Genomic DNA, 20,087 nt, shown 5'->3' with positions numbered 1-20,087 from the left:
AAAAGATAAGATAAGAAGTTTAAAAAGATTTTAAAAAGATAAGATTTTAAAATTTGATTTTGAAAAAGATATGATTTTTAAATTTTGAAATTTGAAAAAGATAAAATTTTTAATTTTGAAAAGATTTGATTTTTGAATATTGAAAACTAAGATAAGATAAGATAAAAATTTAAAATTGAAATTTGAATTTTTATTTAAAAATTTTGAAAATTAAACAAAAAGAAAAATAGAAAAGATATTTTTTATTTTTGAATTTAATGATGAAAGAGAAAAACAAGTAAAAGACACAAAACTTAAAATTTTTAGATCTAGTGCTCCTTATTTTCGAAAATTTTGGAGGAAAATACAAAGGAACACCAAACTTAAAAATTTTAAGATCAAAACAGAAAAAAGACTCAAGAACACTTTGAAGAATAATAAGAACACAATGAACAAAACTCAAAGACTCAAAGAACACAAGAACATAAAAAGGACATCAAACTTAAAATTTTTTAGAAAACCAAAACACAATTTTCGAAAATTAAAAAAAAAATAACAAGAAAACACCAAACTTAGAAACTTGACACAAGATTTAACCAAAGAAAATATTTTTGAAATTTTTTTTTTGAAAGAAGAACTTATAGAGGACGAAAATTTTAACCAAGAACATAAACACAAGGACTCAAACAGAAAGCTAAGGATGCTTGAAAATAAACTGCAAGAAAAGGGTTTTTGAAAAAGTTTTAAAATTTTTGTAATTGAAAAACAGGAATATGTCAGACTCACACCAAGAACAAAGATTAAACAAAGAAAAAGAAAAGTATTTTTGAAAAACTTTTTTTATTTTTTCAAAAATTTGAAGAAGAAGAAAATAAAAATAAAAGACTCAAATAAAATAAAATAAAATAAATTACCTGATCTAGGGAGCAAGACAATCCGTCAGTTTGTCCAAACTCAACAATCCCCGACAACAGCACCAAAAATTTGGTAGCACGAATCCCCACACCTTCGTACTGTTGTACCAGCAAGTGCATGGGTCGTCCAAGTAATACCTGAGTGAGTCAGGGTCGATCCCACGAGGATTGTGGTTTGAAGCAAGCCATGATTATCTTGCAAGTCTTAGTTAGGCAGATTAGAAGGTTGTTGGTTGTGAGATCATGAGACTATGAATACATGTAACTAATAAAGCAAAAGGGGTAGAAAATACTTATAAGTTGGAATGGAATCAATAATAGGAATATAGTTGAGGATTGGAGTTACTTTGTCTTTCTGAATTAACTCTGGTATCATTGTCTTCTTTACTTGTGAGTGATCTCTTCAATGGCAGGCTGTAAGTGATTGGCGCCTTTATTGAGAGGTCGTCAATACTCCTCTGGATCTGAACCCCAGGGTTAGTGTGGATCCATCTCTGCTTGAGGGTGAAGCTCGCACAGTCCATTCTCCTTAATGATCCTACTCAAAACGCCACAGACAAGGTCGGATCTTCCAGATCAAAGAATGCTGCATCATTGGGTTCTAGCCTCTACCACAGAGACCCTAATCTCCCCGTAAATCGGCTGAACTGGTGTCTCGAGAAGTCCCCAACGAAGTCGTGGATTAGCCGTCTGAGAGATGTATGATTCAAGCTGGTGGTGCGTGCTTTCCACTGAAGTATTAACACAAACCCAAGTAGACGCGGATGTTTGTCAGGAACATTCATCTTAGTGTGATGAACAGAGCTGATTGTCACTGATCATCCTATTCACCACATTGAAGTACGAATATACATCTTAGAATTAATCAAACACGGATCGAAGAAGAAACAGTAATACTTTTATTAATTCATAGGACTCAGCAGGGCTCCTCCCCTCAACCTAGGAGGTTTAGAAACTCATACTGATGTAAAACACAAAGTAAAACTCGAAAATAATGTGTAAAATCTAGATGATATTGTAAAATGCACTTTAAATACTAAACAGATGACTAGTAAGGGTAAAACAGTCTATTTAGTGCTAAAATTCACTTCTGGGGCCCACTTGGTGAGTGTTTGGGCTGGGCTTTGATGAGATCCATGTGTTATGAGGCTCCTAGGGCGTTGAACGCTGGATAGGGGGTCCTCTCTGGGCGTTTGGACGCTGGACTCTGCTCTGTGGGTGCTAGACGCTTGGAAGGGGGCAGGTAGCTGGCGTTGGATGCCAGTTTTGAGCCTTCTAATCCGAAGAAAAGTATGGACTATATTGTTGGAAAGCTTTGGAAGTCAGCTTTCCATAGCCGTTGAGAGTGCTCCATTTGAACTTTTGTAGCTCCAGAAAAGCTCTTTCGAATGCAAGGAGGTCAGATCCAGACAGCATCTGCAGTGCTTTCTCTGTCTCTGAATCAGACTTCTGCTCCAACTCCTCAATTTCAGCTAGAAAATACCTGAAATTGTACAAAAACATAAAAACTCATAGTTGAATCCAAAAAATATGAATTTAACACTAAAATCTATAAAAACTTAACAAAAACTATATGAAAATGATGCCAAAAAGCGTATAAAATATTCGCTCATCACTTATATTAGATTTAATTCTTTAAAAGTCGTTTGGAATAAACTAGGTTATCAGGCTATTGGGATTTCAGAGACTAACAAACATAGTGGTGACATATGGCTCTTGTCTTCTGTCCAAGTGAATAACTGCAAAGTCATACGTAATATGGATCAATATATATGTGTTTAAGTGGCTTCCAGAGGCAAAAACTGGAGATTTTGTGCAATGTATGGTAGCCCTATTCATGCTCATCAAGTTGGCTTATAGGATCATTTCATTAGCATGGTAGAGGAGGTGTCTTGTCCGTAGATTGTTACAAAAGATTTTAATAAAATTCTTTGTCCAACTGAGGTTAGTAGATGATCTTTCAAAGACACAATGTGATGACAAAGAACAAAGAAATAGAAGCAGAGGCACGAAGTAATGACAATAACAAAAAAGCAAAAGCAAAGAAGCATGGGCAACAATGCTAGCTTTGACAAAACAAGACAATGACAACTCCAAATAGTGAAGAAAGGAAGAAAGAAGATATGTGGTAAAGCAAAAAAGGGATGAGATGAAGAATTAAGGGAAGAAGGAGAGAGTGGACCGAGAAAACAGGGAAAAAGAAAGAGGAGGTTGAAGAAGAGTGGGTTGAGAAGAAGGGAAAAATAAAGAGGAAAAATGCGTGCGTGTGTGCGTGTGTATACGTGCGGACAAGCAGGTGAGCGTGTGGAGAGAGAGAGAAAGAGAAAAAGAGAGAAAACATGCTAAAAGTATACTTATCTGGATGCAATGGTTTTAACCACATCTGATTGACTGTTTTGTTGTACATTTTTTTTGGTAAATGTTTTGTTGTACATTTATTTGATAGAAATCAATAAGGCTACAAGTTAAAAGCCATAAGTATTAGTTGGTTCGAATGGGCTTACAGAAGACATAGCTTAGGCTTATTGTAGTATGTTATGATCTATTGCGGTACTTATTTCTAGATTTTCTATCAAAGAATAACATTGAATCTTCTGACCAAAAAGATAATGTAGGGACTAAGGTGCAATCTATCTTATACTGTACAAACTTTAGCTGTTCAGAACTGGTACAATATTCGCTTAATCGACCAGCTGTATTTTTTCATTTTTTTTTGTTCTACAACACACTATTCACTTCCTGGTTTTAACTAGGACTTGAACTCTAGTGCAGCTCTTTAGGAGGCCAACAATTCCTCCAATACGCCATTGCCTTAGTTGCTAGCTCTAGCGGCTGACCAAACTTATTGGCTTGCAACTCTGACGCAAACCAACTGGGCCAACTGCATACAAAAGGAAGAAAAGACCCCAAAATATAAAACTAAAAAACCAAAAGATTGTGCGTTTAGTTTATATTTTTATGGAAGAATGGACAAAATTACACCTGAAAGTTCATACGCTGGACACAAATACACATAAATCATTTAATGAGTCACGCGTGCACAGTAATTATACACTCCGGCGGACACAATTACCATTCCGGCCATCAGCGTGTGGCGTGGTTAGTTTGAGTGGACACGTGCCTCTATTCACTCCTTGCTGGCACCTTCAGATTGAGTGAGCTGACCATTTAGTGCCAATTTAAAAATTACAATTTATTTTAAAAAAGAAAAAAGAATAAAAAGACATCCTTAACACGCAGCCCAAAGCGAAGCCATTGTTGTGTTGTGTTGTATCATCTTCTTTCTCTTCCACCCCCTTCATTGATTCACACCAAAAGCTTGAAACTTTGATTGATGGGGTACCTCAGTTTCTCTTGCAGAGCTGAATCTGCAGTTTCAACCTCCAATTCTCTCACACCATCACCTTCTTTTTCTTCTTCTTCCACCACGACCACCTTAAAGAAACATAACAACAAAGAAAAAGAAAAACCCATCAAAATCTAACACTTCCATTACAGTGACCTTGAAGCTGCCACCAATGGCTTCTCAGAGCGCAAGCTCCTCGGCAAAGGAAGCCATGGTTATTTCTATAAAGCTGTTGTACGTGGCCGTCCTGTGGCAGTGAAAAGACCATCAAGACCCCATCATCATAATTTACCCCCATCAAGACCAGCAAGCTTCCGAATTGGGGAAAAAGGGTTCGTTTGGCATTGCAAACTGCAAAGGCAATTGATACCCTTCATTCATCAACACCACCTGTGATCTACAGAAATATTAAATCAGCAAATGTTCTAATTGATAGAAACTTCAATGCAAGGTTAGGTGATTTTGGTTTGGCTCTTATGTGCCATGTTGATGATTATAGACTAAGGTCAACTCCACCAGCTGGCACAACGGGGTACTTGATCCTTGTTATCTTCTAGTTGAAAAGAAGTTGTTGGATATTACAATTGCTTGTTTTGTCCCTAATTTACACAGTTTTACATTTTTTTTCTGATGTCAATGGTTGATGGTTGATGTTACACTACTTACAATATGTAATTCACAAAAAAAAACAGGACTTTTTTTTTCGGGTAAAAAACCCAAATAAGCCAAGGAGAGTTACAAATTACCCAAATCCGCCAAATCAAAAATCCACACCTGAATCCACCAGGACGAATTATTATATAATTCGAATCAATAAGATTCGAATTATGCTCTCAAGTAATTCGAATTGATATAATTCGAATTATGTGCATGCAACGAGTTAAAGTAATTCGAATCAATATGATTCGAATTACTATGAAGGAAACAAAATAAAGTAATTCGAAACAACTCGTCTCGAATTATAATTAAGGAATTCGAGTTTAGTTAATTCGAATTACTAGGTTAGCTTGTGATACAACATAATTCGAAACAAATCGTTTCGAATTATCATTAAGCAATTCGAGTTTAGTTAATTCGAATTACTAGGTTAGCTTGTGATACAACATAATTCGAAACAAATTGTTTCGAATTATATATATATAGCACGAACCAGAGCTGTATATATATGCTGTGAACTCATGATGCTCTCAACAAAGAGGGGAGATGGCTAGTGAGGAGAGTTTCCTAGTGCTGGTACATTATAGAGGGTCGATTAAGAGAAAAACTCGGTCCGGCGTGAAGTTCACTGATAAGGATCCCCTATGTATTATCCTGACGCCAACAACCACCTACGATGCTCTTGTTAGCTGTGTGCTGGATAAGCTTGGTCTCGAAGGAGTTAAAAGGGTCAAGAAGTTTTTCTACCGCATTCCAACAGCGGTGCTCCATGACACCGTGAAGTTTGATTGTTCCACAATCGGTAGTAACGAGGACTTGCAGGTTATGTTTCTTTGTCGTAGGCAGTTTCCCGAGGTAAGGACACCAGAGTTGTTGGCTAAGTTGGTTGATGTGGTATCTAGCTCGGGTGGTTCAAACCGGAATGCCAATACTATAGCCGCGGTTGCCGGCTCGAGCTCGAGACCTGCTGTTGCTTCATCCTCTGCTCCTGTGTATGAGCCACCGATGCAGCCTGTTGCGTCCCCTTCATTTGCCATCGATCTGGGCGGCAATGTTGGAGACGAGGTTCGGCATGGGGAACATATTCCCACCGAGGTACATTGTCCCACACCGGCTGGTGTTGGTGATGGTTTGTTTGATGATCCAGATGACGATGACGTGGATCCGGATATGATCGCTGATGAAAGCGGCGATGATGTTGGAACTACTGTTCCGAGAAGGGCTACAGGTGGATCTAGTTCTGGCACACAGCAGTATCCACCCCATTTTTCCTCGTTGGACCTGGATGCCATGCGGCAGGATGAAAATGCTCTGCAGCCCTCAGGATTTGGCGCTAGAGATACCGAGGGGTCTGCCGGTATGAACGAGTTTCAGGTTGGCCAACAATTTCAGGATAAAGATGAGGCGCTGTTGAATGTGAAGACGTACAGTATCCGCCGAGGGGTCCAGTACAAGGTCGTTGAGTCTGACTATCGCAGGTATGTGGGAAAGTGTTCTGAGTTTGGGAATGGGTGCACATGGCTCATTCGGATGAGTCTCCGACAGCGGAAGGGTATCTGGGAAGTGAAGCGATACAACGGACCGCATACATGTCTCGCCAGCTCCATCTCCAGCGACCATAGGAGTCTGGACTACCATGTGATATCCACCTTCATTATGCCGATGGTTAGGGCTGATGCAGCTGTGAACATCAAGGTGCTTCAAAATGCCACGGCCGCACACTTTGGGTTCAGGCCAACGTACAGGAGGGTATGGATGGCGAAGCAGAAGGCCGTTGCCGTCATATATGGGGACTGGGACGAGTCGTACAATGAGCTCCCTGGGTGGGTTTTAGGAGTTCAGCTGACGATGCCTGGCACTGTAGCCGTCCTCAGGACTTGCCCTGTTCGAGTTGGGGGACAGGTTGACGAGTCTCAGGTTTATTTTCATAGGCTGTTCTGGACTTTCCCCCCTTGTATCCAGGCATTCCGTCATTGCAAGCCTTTGGTGAGTATTGATGGCACCCATCTATATGGGAAGTATGGGGGAACACTGCTAGTCGCCATTGCACAGGACGGAAACTCGAACATCCTCCCCGTGGCATTTGCACTAGTCGGGGGTGAGAATGCTGAGTCATGGTCTTTCTTTCTTTCGCACCTCCGTGAGCACGTGACACCTCAGCCGGGTCTGTTAGTTATTTCAGATAAGCATAACGGCATCAAGGCAGCCCTCGAGGCTCCGGATGGGGGATGGCTACCCCCAGCTGCGTACCGGGCATTCTGCATTCGACACGTTGCATCGAATTTTGCCTTGACGTTCAAGGGAAAAGATGCCCGGAGGCTTCTTGTTAACGCCGCATATGCCAAGACCGAAGTGGAGTTCGACTACTGGTTTGACATTCTGCGCTCTGAGAATCCGGCAATGTGTGACTGGGCGAACCGAATCGAGTATTCGTTGTGGACACAGTACTGTGATGAGGGTCGGAGATTCGGGCACATGACGACCAATATTTCGGAATGTGTCAACTCAATCCTGAAGGGGGTAAGAAACCTCCCTGTTTGCTCGCTGGTGAAGGCCACATACGGAAGGCTAGCTGAGCTATTTGTCCGTAAGGGTAGGGAGGCCGAGGCTCAGATGGGTACTGGACAACAATTCAGTCAATACCTAGTAAAGTGTATCGAGGCCAACCTGAAGACAGCCAGGTGCTTCACGGTGACTGTTTACGACAGGGATAACTCGGAATACACCGTTGCTGAGACGACTCCGACAGATTCATTCTCCCTTGGTACGTACAGGGTCTCATTAGGGTCTAAGACTTGTGATTGTGGATACTTCCAAGCACTTCATTTTCCCTGTCCGCATGCACTGGCATGCTGTGCTTATTCACGACTTACATGGCAGCCTTACGTCCACGAGGTCTATCGCCTTAGTTCCGTTTTCGGTGTCTATCAGATGGGATTTACACCTCCCATTCCAGAGGGTTTCTGGTCACCTTATGCCGGGCCAACCGTTATACCGGATCCGAATATGAGGCGTGCGAGGGAGGGTCGTCCTAGATCCACAAGAATCCGCACCAATATGGATGAAGCAAATCCGAACCGGCCAAAGAGATGTGGCCTCTGCAGGCAGCCAGGTCACACCAGGCGTAGTTGTCCACAAGGTGCAGGCCCCAGCGGGACTGCTGGAAATCAATAGGAGATTTGTTAATCTATTAGCACTTGTCTTCTACTTAAGTTAGCAACCATTGTGCTCCGTTGTACTAAGTTGTTTCCTATTAGTAATGAAACTTGTTATTCGTACCAAATATTTCTGCTGAATATGTTTTAAATGATTGAAATTAATATCTAAAACAAACAACATTACCTCAAGGGATGACTCATAATGAATAACATAACATCAAACTATATATCATAACAGAAAAGTAGAAGACATCAGAGTAAATGACATAACAAAACAACAAAGTACATACCATAACATCAAATAACATAACAACAACGTACATACCATAACAATGATAACCAACCAATAAGGTACACAATATAAATATAACAACATGACATACACCACTATCCATAAATCATCTAAATAGGTGCGATCCAGTGCCGCAACGGCGTGGCACCCGTGTCCGGAAACTCCTCTGTATAAGTGGCTCCTCATCCTCAATCGATTCGTCGCTGTCATCCGGAACTGGCTGTCTCGGGGTCACAGGCGCAACATGCACGGGTCTGGATGATGACGGGCCGGCAACTGAATGTGACCCAATAGTCTGGGCCGATGCTGGGGTCCCACCCATGGCAAAAGGATGCGCAGGAGCTACCGTGGCAGGCTCGTTAAGATCTACATCCAGGGGTGCCTGTGTCCCTGTCGTCTGAACCCGTCCGGCTGCAGCCTCATCCTCCTGCATGATGGTCCGGATATCATCAAGGAAATGCGGTCCACCAAACTCGGCCACAATGCCATCACTAGCAAGCAAGTCTCCAAACATCGAGCCCGGACTCACCCATGGAGTACTCTCCTGAAGGGTATGATCATCACCGGGAACACCTACGAAATAATCTCCAAGACCTCCACCACCAAGCCCAGCATCAGTGTGACTCGTGGGATCTCTCATACCAGATCCACGCGACCCACCCTCATGCCCGCCCTGATGGGCCCTATCAACCCCCGCAACATCACCTCCCCCAGGCATCTGGGCACCCTCTCTAGCAGCACCCACCCTCCTCCTGCCTCCACGACCACGAACTCTCCCCCCACCCCTAACTGGGTCGTCGACGTCATCCATAGCCAGATCCACCCCGTTCCATTCACGCTGGCAACGACGTGTCCCAACTCGTGCTCTACGCTCAATACGACGTCTGTCAGGAACATCCTCGACCCGGTCCATATCTGGAAGTAGACCTGCACCCCTCTGTGTCGCCTCATCTGGAATAGGAATACCTCTCGGATCCCCCAATAACATCTCCGGCGACAAAAACCTCTTTCCGTGCTGATACCACCATGTCAAGAAATCATGTGACGGACCGGGGTCGGGCACGATGTCAAACTGTAGAATGTGCTCCGCACGCTCCTGCCAGTGAAGATGCCACTCAGCGTAATGTGCCGGGAACCAACGGTCACCTCCTCTCCCGTCCTTCGACATCAAGAAGTCGATGTTCAAGGCGGGAGACGGTGTGGGCTGAACGCCGCCAAACTGAGGTAAAACTCTATCAACCTGATGCCACTCCACAACCGCAAAATAAATCAAGGACGTCCTGCACCGCCATAACATCGTATGCCGAGGCTCCAAGACCTCCGGATGGACAACCTGGATGACGTCGAGTGCGCTATAGGGCATCCATATGAACTGGAAAAATAAAAATAAAAACGTTCGTACACTTATGTTAGACAATATAAACTGAAACAATGACTTCAGATACACATATGTTCTGCGTACTTACCTGCTGAGGCTGTAACAAGTCGATCTTCAGGCGAGCCATCTGTACCCGAGGTCCCTTGTTGCTAATCCCAGGATTGTAACCAGACCATCTGCGTACGAGAAACATAAAAATTGGTTGCATAATCGAAAATAAATACAAGAAGAATATATAGTACAAAACAAAAACGGTACCTCGAGGCAAGGGGCCAGCTAATCTCATCATACCCAGATGGTCTAAGAGTGGGAAACCTCCAGAATATCCAAGACTGTAGTAACTGTAAAGGGCCAGCTAACTTCACCACATGTCTGTTGGCGACTCGGCACATGCACCTGTACAACCATGCAAGTGCCGCCGACCCCCAACTGTAGCGACCCATCTCCTCAAGCCGAGCAACATAAGGTAGCCATCTGATGTGTATACGATTGCCGGACTTGTCGGCAAAGAGCTGCGTGCCCAATAACATCATGATATAGGCCCGGGCAAAGCACCTAACTGTCTCCTCATCAGCCCCGTCTGGACACTCTGCAAATGTCTCCTGAAACCAGGTGCAGTTGACTGCGAATTTCTGCACCTGGTTCTCGGGAGGTAAAACACCGAGCAACTCATGGAACCACTGCCAAGCAGGTCTCCCACCCTCAATGTAAAGGTGGAAGTCTGTCAGGCAACCACTAACGTAATCTCCGTCGACTGGCAACCCCAGCTGGTATGCGACGTCCTGAAGCGTGATGGTGCACTCTCCGAACGGCATGTGGAAGGTGTGCGTCTCAGGCCGCCACCTCTCGACGAATGCGCTGACTAGGGGCTCGTCTAGTCGGAACCATCTGTCATTCAGTCTCACAAGATGGTACAATCCGGCCATCTGCAAGTACGGAACGTACCTCTCATCAAGACGCATCCCCTGCTGCCGCCTAACGCTGGATATGCAATGACGAGGCTGGCCAGTACATAAACCGCATAATTAGAACATATGCACAACCCACTAACATATACAATATGTTTCATAAGGAACCAGAAAATAAATCGTGATGAGTAAAAGATATATGAAACAAACGACCAACATTTTATACACAAACCGCTCACTCAAACCACGTGCAAATACCATTAACAAAAACAGATGCATGTTCACATTTATCATAAACCACTACCGTTAACCGCTAAACCGCTTACTTAAACCGCTAACACTAAAATAAACCCCCATAAAAAACCATTAACAAAACCCACTACCATACACCACCAACTCAAACCACCCCCCTAAACCGCTAACCATCACTAAAACCACTATCCAAAACAATTAACACAAACCGCTTACAAAAAACAATTTCAAATACCACTAACAAAAACCACTGGCCTAAACCGCTTGCTTAAACCGCTAACACTAAAATAAACCGCTATAAAAAACCATTAACAAAAAACCACTAGCCTACACCACTATCCTAAACCACTATCCTAAACCCCTAACAGTAACATAAACCATTATCAAAAACCATTAACAAATACCGTTATCATAAACCGCTTTCATAAACCACTAACCTCGTCGTTGATCACACCGGCGATATGAGCAACTCCATCCAAACAATAAAGCCTTTCCGGATCGTCCCCCATCGACAAAAAAAGCCGCTCTGGTCTTACTCGTACGAAAGGTTGGTCTTTTTCTCTGGGATTTGGTGGGGTTGGAGAATGAGAAACTGATTCGAATGAACTTGGTTCGAACTCCTTTTATAGCCGAAACCCTTGTAATTCGAATCAACTAGATTCGAACCTCTCTAGAGTGAACTTCTCCTAGTAATTCGAATTAACTAAATTCGAAATAGGTAAGTTTAATTCGAAATGTATTGTTTCGAATTACATCATTTTTTGCATCTGTATAATTCGAATCATATCAACTCGAATTACGTTCATATGTTGCATGGAGATAATTCGAATTATATCACTTCGAATTACTTGAGAGTATAATTCGAATCTTATTGATTCGAATTATATAATAATTCGTCCTGGTGGATTCAGGTATGAATTTTTGATTTGGCTGATTTGGGTAATTTGGAGCTCTCCTTGACTTATTTGGGTTTTTTACCCTTTTTTTTCTTCCATTTATTCAATGCAACTTTGAAACTAATTACACATGATCCTCACTTCTGAGCATATATCATCAAAATCAATAATGCCTAAAAATCCAACCCAAACAAATGTCCATAACCATATTTTTAATACACTTTATTTCACCCCTAATCATATTAACTGTCTTCTGTAATAATTGCACATCTTCTTCCAATTTGGTGGCACACTTTGTAAGCTCATTCATCTTTTAGCATGATTGTTTCAATGGCCTTTCTTCATATACAACATCTGTCCCCACATTTCTTGTTTTTCTTTCTACTTCGTCCAGCCAAACAAAATACTCACAACAATGTTTAGCACTCTGAAAATTTGAGACAACAATCGAAGGATGGGTGAAGAAGGAAACAAAAGGATGAAAATCTAACGCCAGTAACAAGAAGAAACGCAAATTCAAAACCTACCTCCCACAGAGGACATCGCAGAAACAATCTGTCTGGATTCTACTTCTTCTTCTTCTTCTTGTTCCTCAACAACGAAGATCCGCCACCAACAGCGCTGCCACAATTTAGGGATAAAGAGCTCGATTTTTCCTGGAGTGAGTCCATGTTCTTAGTTATTGGTTAAGATGTTAGGGTTTCAACACATAGCATCTTCTTTCTGAAGATAAAAGAGAACGAAGGGTTTATTTTAATTAATCATTAAAATAAATTGTAATTTCTGAGTTGGCACTAAATGGCCAGTTCACTCAATCTGAACATGCCAGCAAGGAGTGAATAGGGGCACGTGTCTACTCAAACTAACCACGCCACACGCTGATGGCCAGAATGGTGATTGTGTCCGCCGGAGTTTATAATTACTGTGCACGCGTGACTCATTAAATGATTTATGTGTATTTGTGTCCAGCGTATGAACTTTCAAGTGTAATTTTGTCCATTCTTCCTATTTTTATTTTCAGTATTTTTTGTTTTCAAGATAAGAAAAAAAGAAAAAAATTAAAAGTTTGATAGTAGAAAACCAGATTTTGTTGTTTCTATTATTTTCTCTTCTCTTTTCATAAAATCCTGAAAACAGGGAATACAGAAGAAAATAAAAACACAAGCCAAAAACACATTTTCCGGAACTGACTATAGCAAAGTAACCATGATTCCATGAATGGTGTATGCAGATTCTGTAGCATAGAGCTGGAACTGGGCATTGTTTTATGTTGCAGCTGCTTTACTTTCTGGCTCGCAATACGCTGCCAACCAGCCCGGCCAGCTGCAAATGAAGAAAAGTTGCAACTGATATGGAATGCCGTTATCCGCACCTCTCTAAACCTAGCAGGTACCACAAATGTAGAATAGTTGGGCAACCCCTTGCAGTGTGCAAGGAACCCTATAAATTGGAGAAAAATGCAATTTAAATGTGTAGTTTCAGGTAGAGGTTGTTTACGAGTTAAAGCTACACAACCTCTCCAAGAAACGACTCTCAAAAAGATGAACCAAACCAAATTAATCCATGATTCCCTTGTACCCTTTATTTATAGTAACTAACTTCTCCAACTAACTACTTAATCCTAACACAACGACAACATTTAACCCATGGATTGCAAACTTGCCATCTGGGGGGAGATATAACAAGGCTTGAAGGAAAGTGAGAAAGATGAAATCCACATTGCAACCAGCAGTACAGCACAGTCAAAAGAGGCATGTCCATAGCCTTTTACTTCATCAGGTATCATCATACCACCACAAGATATGAGAGACTGTTGATAGGACCTGAACTCACAACCTCTAAGTCACAAACAAGTCACAAGGTAGAAACCTTACGATTTCACCGGGACTACCTACCTTGGTAGCAGAATTGAGAACTTCTTAGAGTTCAAACACATCAAAACAACATAAACATTTTGTAACAAGAAGCAAATTGAAAGAAAATTGTCATAGTAATTTATTGTACTTTCAACGTGCATATTCAAATAACATCACAAAATAGGTTTTAATTTTCAAGGAAGTTAATTATCTCTGCTTTCTGAATCTCAAGGACGTGAAGAATAACTCAGAAAATTTGCTTCATGTGTTCATTCACATTTATGTTACCACAACCCAGTAATGGTGTAACAATGTGAACGTTATTGCTAACTAACTATCCTATGTGGCAACTCTAACAAATTCTTGCCAGTAATATTTAAAGCACCCAACAGCACACCCATATAAACAAATTTATCGGGGAACAAAAAAGAAAATAAATGAAAACCCAACACTATTAATTTGTTCAGATTACAACACTTACCAATACCATTATCGGTACAACTAATACTACTAGAGAAGTCCCATTTGGTTCTCTTTCCTTCAAAATTGACAGGCATACAGTATATGCATGCAAAGAATGAAATACTCACTACTATGGTACATTATGATATATTTACGCTGCTGCCGACTGTTTGTCCTCATAATCATCAAGATTAAGAGCATGCAGCAACTTTGGCCAAGACTCCGGAATTCCTCCAGGCAGGTCAAACACCAATAATTTTCCTCTACTACGGTAGAATTCCTCGACAGGCCGAGTCTGCAGCGTTAATGCCAAAAGATCCAAAACAAATTAGAAATCAAATGGAAATATTCATTCATAAAAGACTTAGAAACGCAAACCATTTATACAACTCCCTAAGATCTTGCAAGCAAAATAATAATGCAAGTTCACCTGAACAATAATAGCAACGATAGAACCATACCATTTCATTGTATATTCGAAGCCTTTCTCTCACCACTGCTTCAGTGTCATCTGATCTGGTAATGAGCTTCGACAAACAATTTGACGGAGGAAGAAGAGGGGCCATGATGATTCCAGGGCTCCCATCCTCAGCCTTGATGTTGATGGAAGCAATATTGAAATTCCCCCCACACTGATTGCAAATTCTCCTACCAAGGCATTTCTCAAGAAGTATATCTTCTCGGAGCTTCAGATTAATTACCAAGTCAAGGTCAGTCACCCCTTCCAATATTTCCTGAGCAGCACAAAAAATAAAAGTCATAAAAAAAACTTGAGCACTTGTTCTATAAACTGCTACAGTGAAAGTAAGCACATTACATAAACACTTGGGACTCCAAAACATAAAAGTGGTAAAGCAACTTGAGGAGGAGAGACAAAGAAACTGATTGCTTAGGTTCAGCATAACTCACATGATGATGAGATATATAGAAATACGTTTATATAAAGACGCATCAAATGAGACCTTGATATACTTATTTCAACAGTGGTAAAGCAGTTGCCAGAAGGGGGCCAAGAGTAGTAGCTGACTAGCTGAAAAGGGAACTATGAAAGATGCAAGGTAACTTAAATCATCACATCACAATATCATATTATAATTTAATTCTCAATGCAAATTACACTCTTTTCCGAAATCTAATACCAAATGGCAATATTCTAGTTTCCCATGTTCATTTAACCAGATTTTGCAATAGGAAAAGGGGAGAATACCTAGATTAAAATACACTTTACCGAAGTGAAGATACTCACTGCTTGCTTTATTGTTCGAGGAAAGCCATCTAGAATAAATCCCGTCTCGCCATTAGCTTCTCCAGCAGCCAGTTTTTTTGACAACAAACTTATGATAAGTTCATCTGACACCAATTGACCTCGATTTACAATTTCCGATAGCTGCAAGACACCAAAAATTACAAAGCTGAAGGCAAACAAGACAGCATAATAGAGCAATTGAAATTTACTCCTGTAATACCTATGCAATAGTTAACTCTGAAACAAATATTCAGTCAAGTGACCATTAAGAAGAGATTGAGAACAATCAGGTATCCAGTACCTTAATCACATACAAATGGCAGAATAAAAATTATGAGTAATCACCAATCAAGACTTCACTAGTATGGATTAGGAGAACATTAGGAGTTAGGACTGCTGGGTTTTTCATTTCAGCCAGAATTTTGTGGAGGGAAAAAAAAGATACTGTTGAAAAAATAAAATTTTAATTCTGTTTTCACACTTTTTTTTTTCTTCACAAAATCTTGAAAATAGAAAATACCGAAACATATTGTTTAACATATATATAGACACGCACATAAAAAATGCAACAAAAACCAGTGCTCCTGCAAAAGTTCTATTTTGGATACACATACCCTTCAATTTTCTAACTCCGCCTATGCTACATCTGCGATACATAGCTAGTCCCAAGCCCGGATAAAGGGGGAGGGTTGTGTTAGGCCTTCGACAGCCAACATAAAAAATTAGCTGAATTTTCATAACATGGATCAAAGACGTTATTGCACTAAAGCTAGATCGTTGCCCGGAAGTAACGCGCTGTATGACTCGCGTACAGTGCCAAATGAATAAGAATCGCTGCATCGATGTCCGCGTGTAGTGTTAAATGAACAAGGGTTCCCGTGTTTTCGTGAACGGACGAGGATAAATAAGCTAGTTCACAAAGAAAAAGGTAAAGGTAAAACTTGGAGCGACAGAAGGTTGAGATTTAGGACATAGAACATAGGCACTCAAACAAGAAAATCCATAGAGGTGGTAGATACTATGACAAGGAGAAAGATCAACATCATGTGCTAACAAAATACAAAATAGATCGGTGCGAAAACTAGGGAGTTGGATACTTCCGGGTTCAAACTTTAGTATACAGGAAAAAGCGTACAATAAGGTGTCAAGGGAGGTCTTATGGAAGGTTTTGGAAAAGAAGAGTAAGGATTGCATATATTCATGCAATTAAAGATATGTATAATGGGCCTACAACTAGTGTGAAAACTCAAGATAGTGTGACAAAGGAATTTCCTATTAGTATAGAATTACACCAGAGGTAATCCTTAAGTCCAAATCTTTTCACATTAGTCTTGGAAGTACTCACAGAACATATCCAATAGCCTGTGCTATGGTACATGCTTTTCGCCGATGATATCATCCTTATGAGAGAGTCAAAGAAAGACTTAAATAAAAAGTTTGATTTATGAAAAAAAGATTTAGAAGTGCATAACCTGCGCATAAGCTGTAGTAAGATGGAATATATGGAATGTAAGTTCGGCCGTCGAAGGTAAAATCCTAATAAAAGGTGAAGATTGGAGAAAATATCATACGAAAAGTTAAAAATTTTAAATACCTTGGATGTCATACAGGATAATGGAGAGATTGAATAGAATGTAAATTATAAGATACAAGTAGGTTGGTCAAAATGACGAAGTTCGTCTGGTTTTATATGCGACAAAAAAATGTTTTTAAAACTTAAAGATAAATTCTATCACACTGCTACCAGACCGACTATACTTTATGGTACAGAGTGTTGGGCGGTCAAAGGAAAGCACGAATATAAGTTAAGTGTGACAGAAATGAAAATGTTAAGATGGATAAGTAGTCATACGCGATTGGATAGAATAAGAAACGAAGATATAAGAGAGAGAGTTGGAGTAGCACTTATTGTGAAAATGATGGTAAAATCGCGTCTCAAGTAGTTTGGACATATGAGAAAAAGACCAACAGATCACCCAAGAGGGTGGATGAAATGAAAGATGGACAAAGAGTGAAATGCAGAAGAAGACCTAAAAAGACCATCCATGAGATGATCAAATGAAATTTACATGTAAATAGACTTTCTATAGACATGATACATAATAGAGCATGATATCGTTTGATTTATGTAGCCAACCTCACCTAATAGGACAAAACTTTGTTATTGTTGGTGTTTATACCCATTAATTTTCTAGTAGAAGTGCAGTCCCAAAAAATGACATATGAAAGCGGATGTGGGCTGAGACCCAAAGAAACTTTTTAAGAGTGCATCTGGAATACAATGGAATTGGAATTGATTTGGTTACAAAATCAAATTCTTTGTTTGGAATAGATAAGAAATAGATAAGTATGGAAGAGGTGCTAGAGGCCTCCGGTCAACTGCGCCAGCCACCGACCCAGGGTGACATCTGACTACTGATATTGATGGTGTAAAAAATAAAGGATAAAAATATAAAATCAAATCATTATATAAATTTTTAAATCCAAGCAATTACTACTATTAATTCCAAACACACTAATGCATTTCCAATTTACTTCTTTTCAAATCAAATCCAATCCAAAAATATTTGTTCCAAACACAGTTCGAACATTGGAATTGTTGGTACTTTGAGTAGGAGGCTTCACAAAACCACCTCATAGTTTGGAATTGCAAGAACAACTCTTTAAAAAATAAAATAAATAAGAAATCAGTGGCAAAATTTCCAGAAGAGTTATAGTAAAATGGCTAATCACTCTGGAGAAATAAGTCAAAAGGTTTCATTAGTTTTTTCATTTCCCCTGTAAATTGAAAGAGATACATTATGAAATCATATGCTTGAAATGGATCATGCTACAGTGCATACAAATTCATTCAAAGTCAACAACAAAACATCATAAACGTTAAAAAAAATTAAGCCTTCCGAGAATGAAAAAAAAAAATTGAAAAGAAAAAAAGGTGCAATATAGAGAAACCTCCGAAGAGAAGGGGCCCGAGGAAGCGAGCTCTTCCCTAACGAGATCGCCGGTGGCGATGTGAGGGATGCCGAGGAGGTTGGAGAGGCGGCTGGCGTAGGTTCCTTTTCCAACGCCGGGGCAGCCAAGGAAGACCCACTGCACCTGCTGCTTCTTCTCATTCGGTGGCGGCGGAGAGGGGAGGGGGTTGAGGCGAAAGTGCGGCGGCGCGTGGGGCTTGTTGTTGTTGTCGTTGGTTCCCGAGGGAGGCACCGCCGAGGAAAGTGACCTCCACCTCGCCAGTAGTGAAGAGATGGAGGAGCGGTTCGCTACTCGGGTTACGGCCGACATGAGAGGAAGAGTAAGGGGGACAAGGGAAAGGAGAGAGTTGGAAGACAGATGGGGATGAAGAAAGAAGATGGGACTTGTGAGTTACTTCCTCACGTCACGTGCTTTTCTCCTAGCAAATCCTATTAATTAATTAGTAGTATTTAGAGTCCAAAATCAATTATTTATCAGGTTTTTTTTTTTTTTTTTATCATTTCATAACCACGTCCAAATAAACATTTTCTTGTGGATTTTAAATGGTTAAATCTTATGGTAATTATTCTAATGAAAATGTTAAAAACATCTTTTTATAATGGTTTTTGTTTAAAAAGTGTAATTTATTTGTTTGCTCACATTTTAAATAAAAATAACACTTTATAACATATGAAAATTAAACCCTACAATTAATCATCCAATAATCAAAATAAAGTATTTTCACATGATGATAATAATAAAATCTTCATTGGAGTAGCCACCAAATCTTATTATGTGCCGGTGAAATTTTGGACGTCATTATTTTAATTTTGCGAGGAGTTTTTCGACTCCATCCTTGTGTGGATTCGAATTACTAACCTTAGTATTTAGTATTATCATGATTTTGCTATGAGAAGAATTACAATGACTATTGATGCATCTATCAAGGTTGATATCGCAACTAAAGAGACAAAACAAAGATGTTTTGCTAGAATGTATATTTAAATAAATTTAGAATTGTCAATCGTGGGTGAAATCGTTATTAAAGACACCAAATTCAAAGTAGAATATGAAAACTTGGACTTTATTTGTGATAGGTGTAGATGTTTTGGTCAAACCATTTATTAGTGCAACCAAAGATCGAAGCATGATAAGTAATGAAAAACGAATGCAGTACCAATAAAAAAAGTGAAATCAGATGATGAGCCACACGTTGTGTCATCAGAAGAGGTGAAAAACAGTGATGAACAAGCATTAGTAAAGAGCGAAAATCAAGGAAATGTTCTAATTGTCAATTCCAAAAAGATTGTCATGCAATCAGGAATAACAAAGTAGAGAATTATTCTTCATGAAGATACATTGCATGGGAATAAATTAGAGGATCAGGAAATGATTGATTTACTGGGATCACAAGACAATAATAAGTAGACACAAGTTAACAATAAAAAAAATAATTTTTGTGGCTAATAAATTATCACAATTGGATCTAACTTTTTAGTTTGTTACTAAGGTCTCTTTGAAAAAGGGTTTAATTTCTTCAAAAACAAAGCTTACCTCCGTTTTGAGTAGAAATCATAACCATAAAGGAGCAAAAATCTTTTATCAACTTATGAAGAATATATCAGAGAGAACCTCCAGAAAGAAAATGGCAAGAAAATTTTTAAAATTCCATCTCAAACTTCTATCTCACAAGAGAGGAAGACATGTCTCTCTTCAAAACTTTTTTGATACAAATGACCACCAACTTGAGTCTTTGGAGAAGCAAAATGTGAAAGTGAATCAAACAGCTCT

At 39.9% G+C, this 20,087-nt stretch overlaps 1 protein-coding gene across 1 annotated transcript; it reads right to left on the bottom strand.

Moving 5' to 3' along the window:
* Positions 1 to 13,751: 13,751 nt before the first annotated feature.
* Positions 13,752 to 18,759, bottom strand: LOC112727303 (adenylate kinase 1, chloroplastic). The gene is made up of 4 exons (XM_025776985.2): positions 18,297 to 18,759; positions 15,345 to 15,485; positions 14,560 to 14,832; positions 13,752 to 14,393 (listed from the first exon to the last, which is right to left on the bottom strand). The coding sequence occupies exons 1-4, from the start codon at positions 18,624 to 18,626 to the stop codon at positions 14,250 to 14,252; spliced, it is 888 nt and encodes a 295-aa protein (XP_025632770.1). The 5' UTR covers positions 18,627 to 18,759; the 3' UTR covers positions 13,752 to 14,249.
* Between the last annotated feature and the right edge of the window lie 1,328 nt (positions 18,760 to 20,087).

This window comes from Arachis hypogaea, chromosome 12 (assembly GCF_003086295.3).
Source record: "Arachis hypogaea cultivar Tifrunner chromosome 12, arahy.Tifrunner.gnm2.J5K5, whole genome shotgun sequence".
Classification (NCBI taxonomy): domain Eukaryota; kingdom Viridiplantae; phylum Streptophyta; class Magnoliopsida; order Fabales; family Fabaceae; genus Arachis; species Arachis hypogaea.
This window is presented reverse-complemented; position numbering and strand designations above follow the sequence as displayed.

What these genes read in the sequence shown, in the direction of transcription:
- LOC112727303 (XM_025776985.2), bottom strand. Translation starts at nt 18,626, where the DNA reads ATGTCGGCCGTAACCCGAGTAGCGAACCGCTCCTCCATCTCTTCACTA. An exon ending in CGGGCCCCTTCTCTTCGGAG is followed by an intron (nt 15,486 to 18,296) that starts GTTTCTCTATAT and finishes GGTGTCTTGCAG; the next exon opens with CTATCGGAAATTGTAAATCG. An exon ending in TTCGAATATACAATGAAATG is followed by an intron (nt 14,394 to 14,559) that starts GTATGGTTCTAT and finishes TTAACGCTGCAG; the next exon opens with ACTCGGCCTGTCGAGGAATT.